We start from the raw sequence: 15,355 nt of genomic DNA on the forward strand, positions 1-15,355 counted from the left end.
TTTTCTAGCTACAACGCTACTATTTGGTAATTGGCATTTAGCATTTTGAACTTCACCATTTTGGGCGCCAAACATTATCAGTCTCGAACTTTTTATGTCCATTACTCGTGGGGCAATAACTCTCGGATTTTGGAAAGCCTACAATCTAGACAGTTTAGATTTGACACGCATTTCCCCAATTCAGTTGAAATATTATTAAGATTAAGATTGGCGACTACATTTTCAAAGATTTCTTCCAATAAAACTTACATTTAAAAAAATATCGGGTATCTTATAGTTAATTAAGGATTTAAATCTGACAAAAGAGTTTACTTGCCAATAAATCAATATCTAGTATATAAAATCGCATATCGAAGATTTTGTCGAATATAGAAAATTAGTGGATTATTTTAAATGTTGTTGCAAAGGTAAGTCGAGTACAGAACTACAGAGACTGGTTTACAATTAAATCAGATCTTTTATAACTAACACACCACATCATGTAATGCTAAAACGATGAACAGCGAAATTGCTTCGAGGGTATATGAGCGTCGGCTTCGCGAAGCTAGCCACATTTCTCGCCGTTCTCTCGTCTGTCTGCTCTCCGCGTTTGCGCCTTTCCGCCGCTGACAGATTGAAGCAAATTATCGAAGTGCAGTTGCATTGCAGCATTCGGTGAAAGTGGAAGAAGAGTAGAACGGAGCGCATTCCATAAAAACGACACAACAAAGGGACTTTTGTTAAAGTCCACTCTCGCACACATGCTCACTGCGAATTAAACAAATTCACATTGGATTGCTTCGACTGGGCTTGCGTATCAATTCTCGCTGGTAGGTGAGGTGGTAGGGTGAGGAAATGGGCAAATGGGCAAAGGGGCTTATCTATCTGCCATATTATACCCTCTGTGTGTCCCATTGTTTAATTATGGAATCTTAACGCCGTATTACGCGCCCATTCGCAGTGCTCGTGGCCAAAATCAATGGGTCCGCTCTGAACGCCAGCAATTATCAGTACCAAGTGGTCGAGCGGAGAACACCAGCCGATCCCCAGGTGGAATATACATTCCTCAAACAGTCGAATATGGTGAAGGCATGGGGCACAAATCTCACTGCCATTACCTGGGCCCATGCCGTCAACAGTCAGCAATTGCTGGACGAGGTCCTAAGCAAACCCGGTAAGATCAAGGGAGCCAAGTAACTTATCACACACGACTTATCAACGGTATCATACCCCCGCAAAGGTGACATTGACTTCATCGAGGCGGACATTGTTCTGGGCAAACTGAATGGCGAAGGCGAGGACATGCCCGTAATGGCCCATCCGCCAGCAACCATCTCTGATATCACGCTGGCGCAATTTCTATACCAGATCATGGAATTCAACCGCGCTCATGAGGGCCAGGAAAAGGGCGTGAAGCTCGACTTCAAGTCGATCGAGGTATTCGAGGGTTCCCTGGACATTCTGGACGAGAATATACCGAACGTAAGTGTGGACACAGCGGATATGAGCGTAAACTAACAATACCTGTGTGTTGGCAGATGACCTCCAATCCAGTTTGGATAAACGCCGATATTCTAAGTGGTCCCGTGGATCAGAACAGGACAGTGCCCGTGGATGCGGACCGATTCTTCGCCGGCTGCATGCGCTACAAACAGGCAGTGCTCTCCATCGGCTGGACAACTAACTGGGGAGCCGACTTTCGGGATGGCGAATACACGCAGGACCAGTGTGATGCCATGCTGGAATCTCTGACCGCCAACAATGTCCTCTCCACCGGCCAGGGCATCACCTTCCCCGTGCGCGCTGGCATCGCCGCCAACAGCGAGGACCAACTGCATCGACTGGTGGCTGCGGTAAACGAGACGAACAATAGCACCCTGACCGTCTGGTCCTCTGCCGGGGACTATGTGGATGTGGAAAAGTTGCGCAAGCTGATCTGGAGCTTTGGCCTGGACAGAGTCTACCTGGACGTGCCGGAGGAGCTGGCTGCACAATTGGAGCTGGGAAATCCCGGCAACGGAGCCAGCACCTTCAAGTCCCTGTTTAGCTTCAGTTTCGTTGCTCTTTGCTTTTGGGCTCTGTCTAGCTGGCTGCAGAGAAATATATAGGTACGATCCGAGCAATTTGGATACAATTTCCAAACGACTGAATAAAAAGTTTTACTTTACTATTTTGACAGTTTTATTTTAGGTTAGGTGGAATATTTGGAAATCGCATTGGGTGACGCGTTCTATATAAAAAAGATCTTTTTTAAAACACTTAAACATTCAAGTATCGTGAAGACTTAAAGAAACTTATTATGGGAAAATGTTTTCAAGGCAACAGTAATATTTTTTAAATGTATTGAATCGGCAAACGAATCGTTTCATAATAACAAATATTTATATACCCTACTGGATTTGTTTTTTACTTTACTTTTCTCAAATTCAATTTATATCATGATATGTTTGGACATTTTTCCAGCGTCTCCATACGTAATTTTAGTAACTGCTGTCATTCTCAGTCCCTCTTTGATCACTTGATTTTAAACATTTTTTCTATTCATTTATCTTAAGGAATTTTTGGAAATATTTCCGGGTTCACAGCTGTGCTTTACAAACTAGGTATTTAGATCTTAAACTGATTGACATATGTACATAGGATATGCGTAATCTTTGCAGTGCTAGCGTTATTTGTACAATACTTAAAACAACTTTTAATTTGTAATGTGTAGGCCTACCTAAATGAGCAACAATTCTAGCTAGCTGTGTTCTGTTCAGTATGATTTCTTAATAACTTCAGATCAATATGGATTAAAACCTTCAATGTCGCTCTACAAAAGATATGCATTATTATATAAATATAAATACTTTGGGCATGCGCAGTTTTAACTTCAAGAATTAAGGAAAATGAGTAATGGGGCGCTACACGAGTCGCTCTATATACAGTTTACTTTATCCTACTAAAATAGTTAATGACTTTTTGCTTGCGTTTCTGCTGTTATTTGGCACTAAAATAAATAATCTTATAAATCTCTCTCGCTGTCTGCAAAGCGTGCAGATGTGTTGAGGGAACTCCTAATGCGACCGGGCGTGTGTGGTAATGTGGTGTGTGACGTGAACTGGAACGATATCCTCAACAACATCCTCAACTGCCTCTGCAGTTCAGCCTCCTTGAGCCTGGCTAAGGCAGAATGGTTTCATCACGTTATGCTATTCTAGGCTACGGCAACGTAAATGAGTCTTAGGCAGATGATCGTTGGAGGCACCGTCAGAATGGCTTGATGCCAACGCATGTATTATCTAACTATAACATCGGGCGAGTGCTGGCTGATCAGACGTTCCCTGTGCGAGCTCTCCGTAATACCACTTTCCTCTCTTACGCCGGAATCGCGATTATAGTCCAGCAGGCGTACTCCAACGCGCTCATTGCCCGATGAACTAATGTTGTTCCGGAATAGTTGCGCCACCGGAGCTGTGGCTGCCGATGAATTTACACCAAAGACATTGAGGGGACGCAGGACGTTGGCCTTGGTCTTCGGATCGCTGTGACAGAAGTGCGTCACTTGTCGCGTCGGGTACCAGCAAGTGCATATAAGACCGCCGGCCAAAAGGATGCCGGTTACGATCTGTCCCAGCAGGACAATAAGCGGAACAAGCGCGATGTCTGCGGCGATTTCCTCCGAAACTCGTACTCGCTCCTCGCACCACATCATGGGAATCATAACCCTTGGGACATTCTCATACACGCTGAAAGAAAATAAAAATATCAGTTTATGTAAGGGCAAATGTAAAGGTTAAGTTACTTACGCAATGCCCGAAATGGGTTCCATGTAGTAGTTGGCCTGAAAGCCACCACCCACGTCCATTGGCACGCCAGCATTGGGCTCCAGGGTCATGAAGAACTCGTGCTTCTCGCGTTCTGGTCGCATACCCTCGATGGCGTCCAGATAGCTTGGATCCGCCATGTAGAAGTGCGGAAAAGACATGTAGACGGATGCGTTGAAGGCGCAGGGTCCGATATTGATCACCCCGGCGGGCATACACTTTCCATTGACGCAATAGCAACTGGTGTCCGGATACAGAGTGCCATTGTCCACGGCGTGCTTAGTGCCACTGAACTTGTAGGCGGTCACGCCATGCACGCTGACAGTTTCCACGTAGTCTAGAGGTATAGCACGGCACATCTTGGGCATGTACATGAAGACAGTGTCGTGGGTGCTGAGATTGGGCGGAAAGAATTCGCCCATTGAGCCGTGCACCTGCCCGCAGGTGCCTTCAAAGGCTCCAGTGTGCGTCAAGTTATTCCACGTATGAATCTGACCCATTTTGGCAATATCATCGGCTCCTGTGAACATGTTAATGTCACCATCGAAGGCGGAACTGCCATTTCGGGAGTAATGGAAGCCTACACGTTTGAAGGGAACATCCTGAGGACTCAGCAGTTTGCCGACGTTTATGAATGGATGCTCATAGCCCCTAAAGAGCATTTCATCAACGGTTCTCGTGATGGTCACTTCCTGGCCATAAATTTTATTGGCAATGTTAATGCTACCTCTAGCAAGCCAGTTGTCAGCCGCACGTCTAGCAGCACTCTGTTTTAAAATAAATAAAGTGTAAATGTTATTTTAATAGATGTTATAATGGGATTGAGAGATCTATCAATATTTCTGTTTCAATTTCATTTTTGGGAACTTACGTGCGCTACGGTGTTGACTGTGGTGACTTTATCCAATAAACTTCCGTTGCTGCCGGCAGCATCGAAGTAGAACCAGGACTTTTTGCGGAATGATACGGAGGCGTTATGATTGTGCCATTTGATGTCCACCTTGTCGGGTTTCTCCCGAAACCGATAGGGTCCCAATTGCTCGAAGCGTGGCTTCTTACCAGATCCCACATAGAAGTCATCCGGATTCGTCCAGTTGAATAGGTAGATATCGAAGTTTAAAGGCAGCGGGGAGACCTTCCAGCCCTCGAATGATCGTGATTTGGGGCTCAGGGCCATTTCCTATAATAGTGAAATTGTTTCAATTGAAAAATATGCGATCAATATTCAGTGATAATCGGTTTACATAATAAGCTAACTCTTCCGCTAACTGGATGACTGGCTGCTAAATTGGCACAACAATTAAACATCGAATTCGTTGATGAAAAATTGCGCATTGAATACGTGAACAATGTGCATATGGGAGAACCGATCAAAGTTCACGAATGATCTGTGCAATTGGTACCCATTGGAGGAGGTTCCATAATTGACTCGCAGTACATGTGTATTTTTGTGCATATTGTAAGTGTCTTTGTGCATGGGTCTAGTTTGCATAAAACCTTTAGTAATAGTAACGCTTCAAGTGCACTTTCTCGCTAAATTATAGGGCTCTATCTCGGCGAAATTGCAGGTGCTATGGTGCGATTACATGGGTTTGGTGGATTGCTGTTATCAGCCATCAATCATTGTAAGCCAGAACGACAGACCCAACGATAGTCTAGATCGCAGACCACTGGCCACCATTTTGTTTGGCACAGGGCCTTATAATCTTTATAGTTGGAACTGCGACTGGCTACAGGAAATTATTAATCTGATAAAAAAGAAAACAAGATCGAATTAGGCTCTAGGCAGTTTCGCCAATGTTCGCCGTGAGCCCTGTAAAATCCTAATGGATTACACATGTCGGCCTGGTTTCGTATCGAGGTGGAGTACAGGTGCTCGGCCAGGGTCATCGGACATGGAGAAGTGCGGTTACATGCCGGTCTGGATGGTTATGGCCGTTTATGGTCGTTTTTGCCATATATTCATATAAGTATGGAACTGAAGAGCGTTGTCTAATCGAACACGGCTATCGCAAAATGGGTTATTTTTCAGGTTTTGTCCAAGATAAGATAACACAACTTTCGGATGGTATTTCCGCTAACCGATAGACCAAAAACATAAAGGGAAAAAGCTTGAATGTTGGATTATTGACCTCACATTCAAACCCGTGATTCACAGTGACAGGTGTGCCCTTTTCTTTTTGATAATGCCAATTAATCACTTACTATTATTAGTAACCACGCAAATAAGAATGAGGATCGAAAATTGCATGATTCACATAACACCTGGCTAACCAAAACATTATCAATTTGATTGATAATTATTTGGAAATCGAAAAAAATAAATTTCCGTTAATATATATATTTTGTCATGATTTTATCATTTTAAAAATTGTCAGCAAGATTAAATGCTCATTTCAACAAGGTTCCTAGCTATTGGTTCAGTGCTATTTAACGATCATAACGCTTAAGGAGAACGCTTTTCAACGAGAGTTTAACTGTCGTGACTAAGCGCTCTACACACAGAAAATGAACCCAACAATAGCATTAACTCGCTAGTTAAAAGCACATTCAAAAGTTTGGGATCCTAAAGGTGTTTTAGCCACCCTAACGACAGATTTACAAAATGTTCTCCATAAGGGATCATTCGCAGGTTGTTAGTCCTTATCTTATCTGTTGGCTTGTGGTGATTTTGAATTATTCGAACACCTGCACACAGTGAATTGTCAGTGTCTTTTCGTTCGTTTGCTTTAATTCAATGGAAGAATTGGTTCCTCCCGATCCAAATGGTATGCAAATGAGTCTCCCAGTTGACCTTTGCACACACTGCCAATTTGCCGGCTTGTGAAACTTAACCCCAAGGTCTGCGAATCGATGGCAATCGAAGCCGATAAGATAGGATCGAACCGATCGCAATAAATACCGGAGTACTAATGTACTAACCTGGCCGCGCATGCGTGTAAACATATCGATCCAGTTGCGGAAGAGGTAAAAACCGCTGGCGATGCAGCAGATACCAAGGAGAACGAAGCCCAGTGGCACACAGTGCCGCGCCCATGATGACATCTTGGTGGAGCTGCGTCTGCGGCTGCGTCTTGGTGTCGCTGCTGTAAATCGATGTTCTTTATATGGAAGGCGTCTTCCTCGACCGACCTCTTGCGGCGCACTGAGTGTGGAACCCTCGCATCGACTGCGTTCCCGTTACTGGCGTCTGCGGAGAGAGCAGAGAGTAGGTGAGTGAGAGTGACTGTGAGTGTGAGTGCGAGTGTGAGAAATGCGGGCTTATCGACAACTGTATGTTACAATCTTATCGCTCACACACGCACACTTTTGGGGCCCAGGAGGCTAGCCACCCGATTTCGATTGCCTGAGGATCGGGAAATAGGCAGAGAATTGTATAGAGAGTAAGAGAGAGGCGAGAGTGGCGACGCATAAGTGGCGATCACAAATTTTAACTGCGGCGTAATTATACACATTTTAATACCCAATCCCTAATTGTAATACAGTTTTTACTTGGCACTGGGCAAACCGCAAACTTGATATGGACATACATACATACGTAGCAATGTATGTGCATATGTACTAAAATGAATACCTACAAGTACACAAGCATTTGTACATATGTAAGTAACTGCAATCTACTGTGTAACATTTACCATATGAATTAACCATTTTTGTGAAGCGAATTCTTATACTATGCTTCTTATATTTTATATATTGTTATGTACACAATTTTCTTAACGACAAGTTCACTAGAGCAAAATTACATCCACTTTACAGATGTAAGACTGTAGTTCATTTGTAAATTAACGAAGTAATTGCTTAAATGTGCATATATGTATTAATTGTGTTTTTTCGGGGGTTGTTTTAAGTAAACCGGTCCGAAGGGGGCTGGCTTAAATAAATATAAAATTCTTCTCAATGCAGGAATTACGTCAGGTGCTAGCAGACCATGAAGTTTGAGTTATCACTCCACGGAATCTACATTTATTCAGACAGTACTTTTTTTGTACCTTATATAGAACACTGATTATCAACGCTTAGTCACTAATATACCTTGTTTGGGACCGTTTCAACCGTTGGTATAAAACCGTTGAAATGTTAAGTCTAGCATGACCCTGTTAGGAAAACGGTGTTGTTGGTATACTTAGGTCAGTACTAAAACATCAATTTCCTTAGTGATTTTAACTACAAAATGAAAACTACACACACCTAATCCTTCGTAACTGATGAAACTTTGCTGGGAAAATTTGTTTTATATTTCTGACACTACCGTTAACAGAAAAAAACACATACGAGTATGTATGTATGTGAATACTGTACTACTCCCATTGAATTGAGTTTTTTTTTGGTATGCTGACTCCCAACTTTAATAGCAATGAGTATTATTTTCCTTTTGCTGACTCCGAACTTGAACAGTTTTAAGAATGGTTAAAGATTGGAATACCGTGATTCACTGTGGCGGCACATCCACGAGTATTATTTGTTTTGATTCGCGAGTGTGGGACTGGATCGAAAACACGTTTCATACTCCGTATTCCATACCCTGACACAACCATAAAATCGCAGTGCGCAAGGGCGGGAAGTGGGGGCGTTATAGTCAACATTGTTTACACTTCTTGGTGCTGGCTAGCAACCGCTGGCTGAGGTGCTTTTTGGCCTTAGTTACGGCCATTACTGGTGATAATTCAACGATTTTTAAATATATGTGTAGGTACATGCACATGTGTAGGTACATTTATTTATTGTGGCACACACGTACTGCGTCCGATGACTTATTTCTTTTCACTACTGCACACGTACCGAGGTTAAGAGTAAAACCCGTTTTTGTTGTGGGCTTTTATTTGCTTCTTTATCTACAACAAAGTCACCCCACATGCCACGCCACGCCCACCCCGCCCATGCCCGCTCTTGCGCTCTGATTATTTTGTGCTTTACTACACCAGATTATGAATCACACATACTGCCTAATCATTTGTTCATACATCAATCACGCGAATTTCGCACAATTGCGATTTTCCACACTAACGAACATAAAATATTAACACTGGGTTTATCCTTGAACCTTGAGCGTCACTTCCGCAACCTGTTGACAATGTTTTCTATGTGTTTGCTCATCATGCTTGCCTTATTTGCTCTTTTAGCCTAAAAATAACCAGCAACACAGTGCAATGTGCCAACAAAAATATACATATGTATATATACATTGTATGTATGAACATAATTCGTTGCGCGGCTACACTTTGTATACGATTTTATTCACTCGTTTCGCAAATTCATCGCAATGCGTCACATTTTGGCTGGCTAACTTCCTATCTAGATGGAGTTAAGAACTATTATGTGTCTATTTGAGTTTGCTTAAAAAAAAAAATTATCTACGGAGGAAACAGAAAAGGTTGAACTCTCTCGCGCGCTCGCTCTCTCTCTTTCTCCACTGACATTCCTTGTTTATCATATTTTTCTTACTTTTTCTGGTTGACGTTGTTTACTAATTCATTTGCTATTTTAACACTTTTTTCACATGCACTTCGCGGCACGTGTCTAATTTTTATTCAAATACTTTTAAATTGAAACCAATTTCAATTGCAGCGACGCGACAGTGTAAATAATGTTTATATAAAAATCTATGATCGTTTCTCCGCTGCTTTTATGTTGTTGTTGTTTCCCCAGCACGCGGCTATTTCTTGCCATTAGCCGTCTCGCTTCCACTCGCACGGTTTCAGAAAACCACGGCGCACCGTTAATTGCTGTTCTCAAACTAACGCGCACGAGCGAAACCGAACGTGTCTGATCGGCGCTGCGCCTGCGACTAAACTAAACAAGTATTTTCCAAAGAGACGCCAGCAGCAACAATTATCTATTCTTCGTTAAGGCGAAAAGTGGTCGGCTACGGTGGCATGAAATACCCTTTTCCTCAGTGTTGCCAGACGGTGATCAGTGTTACCAGTCCAGACTCGAAACATCAGACTCTTGTGACATCGGCGAACTATAAATATAAAATTATATAAACATAAAACTAATTTCTATTTTTGTGCTGCCACATACATATGTACATATATAGTTTTTATTGCAGAACATGTACAACTTTAAACAATATTTTATGTTGGTAGGATGACTTTGTATATAAAGAATAGCGTAAGTGTTTCTTGTATTCATAATTACGTTAGGCCTTGAATTGTTGGTATTAAGGTTAAAATTGAATACATTGTGCATGCTAGTCTCAACCAATGGACTTTACCAATTGTACGGGATAATTCTTCACATATACATATATACACATATTCACATATACATATGCATATACAGCTATCTCTTCGCTCTCTTTAAATCTCTTATTCATCGGCACGCAAAACCGGTTCTTTTTTGTTTTCGTGGTGTAAGCATTTTCTTGAAACGGTTCTGAATCGGTTAAGTATTCACAAGTGCATCGATTGTTTTCAGTTCAGTGTAATTATTGTGTGATTTGTGCGTGCTATAATTTTCACACATGCACATGTATGTACATATGTATGCATGTGCTAATTAATCAGTAATCAGTGCGAAGTTATGTTTTACTTGGGAACACTTATTTAACTCGATGATTCAGTGTGATAAGAAAAGTCAACGAACAATCCCATACAGCAAGAAAAAACAAACCGTTCATCCGTATGCAAATACAAATGAGCGGCGCTGCAATCTTCAGTCTTTGCACACCATTTACCATTTATTGGCTTAATCTGTAGACTAGGCAAGAAAACTCTTGCAAACCTAAACATATGACACTTAGTTAGCCTAAATTCTCAGTTTGAATTTCCCGCCCCATCTTTGGCCCCTGTGTATGGCAATCCTTTTAGCAGCGGCGAGTCCTCCACATCATTCTTCTTCACGGGCTCCAACGACCTATTCGTCTCGATGGAACTAATCTCGATCTTGTGCATCAGGCCCTTCTGCCAGATCATTTGGTGCGGATACCAGAATAGCATCAGCACACCCAAGGCCACGCCTAGGATGCCAAAGATCTTGCCCACCAACTCTAGGATCGGCATCAGCTTCACGTAGCCCAGAAGATCATCCGTGATGCGGACATTGTAATCCGCCCAGATCAACGGAAAGAATGTTCTTCTCGCCGTGCGGTAGATTCTGCAAATGCAAGTTTTTTCTTTTACTAATACTTTTCCTATTGTGGAGTGTACTATGCTGAAACAGATATCCATAGGCTGTGGCCACATACTTACAAATGAGTTTTGGGCTCGACCAGCAAGTTGGCCATAATGCGCGCCTTGATCTCCAGCACCATTCCGGTCTTGGGCTCCAACATGATGACCATCTCGTGGCGATCCTTGTCGGGCTTCATGCCCTCCACCTGCTCTCCGTAGTAGGGATCGGCATTATAGAAGTGCGGATAGGACGCAAAGACAGGCGTTCCATACCAACAGGAGGAAATGTTGAGCAGACCGGATCTCAACTCCTGGCAGTTCTCCTCGCAATAGCATCTGTTATCCGGGTTATCAGTGCCTGGAACGGAACGGGCGATTGGGTAAGTGGATGTACTTACAGTTTTGATTTAGGTATCGTAATTACTCCTTATATTCTAGCATCGATTCCTTACCATTTGCCATGTTGCGCGCACTGCCTCTGTACACGAAAGCTTCAATGCCCTCGAAGATGGTGGTGCCGGAGTAATCCACCTGCAGCTCGCGGCACAGATCCGGCAGGAAGTAGGATATCGGTTTGCCCTTCACCAGTGGTATGGGGTGGAACTCCCCGGCACTGCCCTTCAGCTTGCACCTGGGACTGGCTTCTGTGACGTTGTTGTAGCGCCACCTGGCTATTTGACCCAGTTTATGGAACTCATCTCGACCCGTGTAGACATTGTGGTGCCCGTAGATTTCCATGCTGCCATTGCGCTGGAAATAATAGGTAAATATTTTTTTAGATGGGGTTAATACCCCATAATTCAAAATAATGATAATTCAAAACCATGTCCCCTCTTGACTCACTGGATACGCATAGCCGATCTTCTCGTAGGGGAACTTCATCTCCGGAACCAGACTAGGTGGCACCATTTTGCTCATCTTGATCATCGGCGTGTCGAAGCCCTCGAACATCCAATCGCTGGCCGGCCGGATCATGGCCTGCTCCTTGCCGTAGATGTTTAGGGCCAGCAACATGAGGGAACGCAGCATGGGACTCCACATGACCATCTTCTGGTACAGGCCCACGACGAGCAGGTTGGGTGCCACAATGGGATCTGAAGGGCGTCCGGCACTGAGTTTCGGATCGAAATCGAAGCGACTGCGGCGCCTGTAGGACACCGTGGAGTTCTCATCGTGCCACTCCACATTGACCTTCTGCATCCGCTCAGTGAAGCGGTAGGGTCCAAGCTCCTCGAACCGGGGCTTCACGGTGGGATCGCTGAAGCTCTCCGAGTTTGTCCAGTTGAATAAGTACAGATCCACGTTTATATCCAAGGCGGGTGACTGCCACAGGTTGCTGATCAGTGTTCCTGGCCGCAGAACCATAAACCACTCGAGCATCCAGCGTTCGATCTGTTCCATATAAACCAACGAGCATAGACTGAAACTGGCCAAAAGCAGACCCACCACACTTGTCTGCCAAACGCGCTGTTTTCCGATCATGGTAGTGTATCTTTTAGGTATTATGTCTCGGTGCACCTGAAATGGAAAAAGTTTTACAGCTTATATTACATACTAATTGACCATGCTCAACTCGTTTAATTTACTAAAATTGCTGGCTAGAATGGTAAATCTATGGTTAGACTGATTAACATAACTGATTACTTGGTTGGCTTTCCTCTTTTAGTAGTGGGATAATAATATGTTTAAAGTTTTACGACGCACTCGTATTTAAACAACTCCAAATGTCGAGGCAGCTTAGTTTCCTGATAAGTACTTGTAATGAATGGGTTCGGTAGCAATATCTAGAAAATATAACAAAAAACATGGTATTATCCCCACTGAATGAATACAATTTTACTTGCTACTAGTGAATGATTTCTACATTATAGTGCATTTACTCAGACGTAAGTTATTCACCCGCGAGTGTGCGGTTATTCAATCCTTTTATTAGAAATTTTAATAATTTTAGAATGAGTATTATGTGTTAATGCTTTCTTTATGAATCATAGGACAAACTTAAATGGGTTTTTAATACGGGTTTAATTAGTTCAGTAGCCTACGTTACTTAAGCGCAGCATTTTCACGCTCTAGACTTTATTAACAAACTCCTTTAATGTTTATTTTTTTTATTTTTTCCAAATTTTTAAAAACTCACTTGAGAATGGGTTATTTACTCGACGGTACGTCTGCCCTGCTAAATCCAAATGTAAAGACTGTCTGATTCCTCCCACTTCTTTATGAAGTCTGATCCGATCTGATCTGATCTGATCCGAGTCCAGCAGGCTGGAGGTTATCTGCCACCTCTGATAATGCAACTCAAGTTGCAAACATTCCGGTTGGATGGGAGTCTAACTAAAGTGTGGCTCTGTTTATTATATTCAATACTCCTCGCGACCTGACTAGTTGAGTGGACGGAATGGATTGAATGCTCGAGTATCTGTAATTCTTAGTGATTCTTAGTCTTGGGGGTGCGATCCAACCACTTCGAATGCCTACTTGATAACGACTGAACTGGCGGTAGGAAAATGTTTTCAATCCGACAAGACGGCTATATAGAACGTCATGAAAAATATACATAAATGTCAGAATAAAATGATACAGAATGATACTTTGTAAAAATGTTAATTATAATGCTGAAAAAAAGTGATTACTGTTTAAACCTTTCAAGAATCAAAGTGTTTTCCATATACTTGGATATGATATTGGTTAATTTTCATCCGATTTATGTTGTTTATTTAATTATACAGTTGCTTCATTGTAACATTCTGTACATTGTAATGTTCTATATTCTCCAAGTATTTTTTTCAGTATTCCTCGAGTTTATAGAGCTTAAATCGAGCAAAGCTTAAGTGTAGTTCATCGGTTCATCGGCTTCTTGATCTGGGGTTACCATTTAACGACACCGGGCAACTATGAGTCGTGTGGTTTTCTGAACCGAAAGCACTCGCATTACAAGTATTATTAAGCAAACTCCAGCCTGCGATTCATGTTCTTCAGTAGCGCTCTACGATTTCGGGCTCATACCTTATTGGGTGGGTGATAAGCCAAGATAATGTCCGGACCCCAATTCCTAATCGCCTGCTCTCAATTGCCGATGGCTCTTTGCGATAAGAAAAGGGCGACTGGGCGACCTTCTAGCAGTGCAACTAACCTTTGATTTGACATGGAAAGGGTGATCCCGTTCGACTTCACCGATCGATGCCTCTAATCAGCTTGATATGCCTATAACATAATATTATAGGCAACGCGTTGAAGAGCTATGGAACATGCTAAACTCCAGCTAGGCGAGTATACGTTGGTGCCCTATGAAAGGACTAGTATAGTACAATAGGTTTAGGCATTAAAACAACGAGTTTTCAAGGATCATTAGGAAATTGGATATTACTACCTTATTCTAGAGTTTTGAAAAATTGATTTTTGTAAGCCACGGCTGGCGTAATATTTGGCAGCAACGGTTTATAACTCGAATTGAAGATCTATTAACGAACGAGTTTATTTAAAACTTTTTTGGAGTTTCTTTTTAAAATGATTCCCAGTTTGTATAAAAACCGTTTTATTTTGAAAGCCAGCGCTGCCAGATCGCGTGGGCTTGCACCCTGCTCCGCGAAAGGCCTAGCAAAGTACTGCTCCGTGGTGTGCGTCTCCGCTGAGCATATGGTCAGGCCATAACTAGTACATTTCCAGTGCCTCGCAACATATGGCAAATAAAATAAATAAGGAAACTAAACGCAACGCGGGCTATAAAAGGAAAACGCAGCCTCAGTTTGCAATTCAGACGCGCACAACCCAGCAAGTGGCACTAACTCCCAACCGAAAGCGGAAGAGAGACTCTCAGTAAACAAATAACTGCGAATAAGAAGCGAGCACCCGAAAATCAGCCGGCATCTTGCATAACTGATATACACAGAAATCCAAACAAAATGCAATCCGTGACCAGACAAACGGCGCGAGTCCTGCCCCAAGTGGGCAAGCAAGGTGTGTGTGTGTGTACTACTGTGCTTCAGCGCCGATCCTAACGAACCCATTCTACATTGACAGTGAGCTACCTATCGACGAGCGGCGCTTGGAGGGCCTCAGCCGGCGGCAGCGACATGGTGGTCGAGATCAAGGAGCCGAAGACCCGCACCGAGAAGCTAATGGCCTTCCAGAAGAAGCTGCGCGCCAAGACGCCGCTGGGCAAGCTGGACGAGTTCTCGCGCCATCCCTACCAGGAGAAGGAGCCCCTCAAGCCCTGGCCCAACCAGACCAATCCCTATACGGGCGAGATCGGCGGACCCGCCGGCCCGGAGCCCACGCGGTACGGCGACTGGGAGCGCAAGGGCCGCGTCTCCGACTTCTAGTCCCCACAAGAGTTCCTTGACTAGTACTTAGACTGTTATTTAAATGCTACCTACTAAGACTTAAGACCACATCAAAATGTATACTTGTTTAGTGTAAAGAGAAAATACATGATATTGCTAACGCTCACAAGTT

The 15,355-nt window shown here is 43.2% G+C and overlaps 4 protein-coding genes across 6 annotated transcripts; 2 read left to right on the plus strand and 2 right to left on the minus strand.

The window, feature by feature from the left end:
* The first annotated feature begins 581 nt into the window (after positions 1-581).
* On the plus strand, positions 582-2,149 carry LOC6543370 (protein FAM151B). Of its 2 annotated transcripts, none has more exons than XM_026978445.1 (4): positions 582-813; positions 941-1,153; positions 1,220-1,461; positions 1,518-2,149. In XM_026978445.1, the coding sequence occupies exons 2-4, from the start codon at positions 1,060-1,062 to the stop codon at positions 2,085-2,087; spliced, it is 906 nt and encodes a 301-aa protein (XP_026834246.1). In that variant the 5' UTR covers positions 582-813; positions 941-1,059; the 3' UTR covers positions 2,088-2,149. The 2 variants fall into 2 exon arrangements, with proteins under 2 accessions (XP_026834246.1, XP_026834245.1); XM_026978444.1 differs by having other exon boundaries at positions 584-809.
* On the minus strand, positions 2,143-9,681 carry LOC6541339 (protein peste). Of its 2 annotated transcripts, none has more exons than XM_026978442.1 (5): positions 9,231-9,681; positions 6,708-6,975; positions 4,657-4,965; positions 3,768-4,552; positions 2,143-3,707 (listed from the first exon to the last, which is right to left on the minus strand). In XM_026978442.1, the coding sequence occupies exons 2-5, from the start codon at positions 6,828-6,830 to the stop codon at positions 3,257-3,259; spliced, it is 1,668 nt and encodes a 555-aa protein (XP_026834243.1). In that variant the 5' UTR covers positions 6,831-6,975; positions 9,231-9,681; the 3' UTR covers positions 2,143-3,256. The 2 variants fall into 2 exon arrangements, with proteins under 2 accessions (XP_026834243.1, XP_026834244.1); XM_026978443.1 differs by lacking the exon at positions 9,231-9,681 and adding an exon at positions 8,212-9,001.
* A 767-nt stretch (positions 9,682-10,448) lies between these two features.
* LOC6541357 (protein peste) lies at positions 10,449-13,430 on the minus strand. Its single transcript, XM_001970185.3, has 6 exons — positions 13,038-13,430; positions 12,545-12,684; positions 11,744-12,418; positions 11,353-11,650; positions 10,979-11,258; positions 10,449-10,883 (listed from the first exon to the last, which is right to left on the minus strand). Exons 3-6 carry the CDS (start codon positions 12,380-12,382, stop codon positions 10,544-10,546), a joined length of 1,557 nt encoding a protein of 518 aa, XP_001970221.1. The 5' UTR covers positions 12,383-12,418; positions 12,545-12,684; positions 13,038-13,430; the 3' UTR covers positions 10,449-10,543.
* Positions 13,431-14,538: 1,108 nt separating this feature from the next.
* Positions 14,539-15,352, plus strand: LOC6542161 (succinate dehydrogenase assembly factor 4, mitochondrial). The gene is made up of 2 exons (XM_001970186.3): positions 14,539-14,857; positions 14,921-15,352. The coding sequence occupies exons 1-2, from the start codon at positions 14,803-14,805 to the stop codon at positions 15,220-15,222; spliced, it is 357 nt and encodes a 118-aa protein (XP_001970222.1). The 5' UTR covers positions 14,539-14,802; the 3' UTR covers positions 15,223-15,352.
* The last annotated feature ends 3 nt before the right edge of the window (positions 15,353-15,355 follow it).

This window comes from Drosophila erecta, unplaced genomic scaffold (assembly GCF_003286155.1).
Source record: "Drosophila erecta strain 14021-0224.00,06,07 unplaced genomic scaffold, DereRS2 tig00000055-arrow-pilon, whole genome shotgun sequence".
NCBI lineage: Eukaryota > Metazoa > Arthropoda > Insecta > Diptera > Drosophilidae > Drosophila > Drosophila erecta.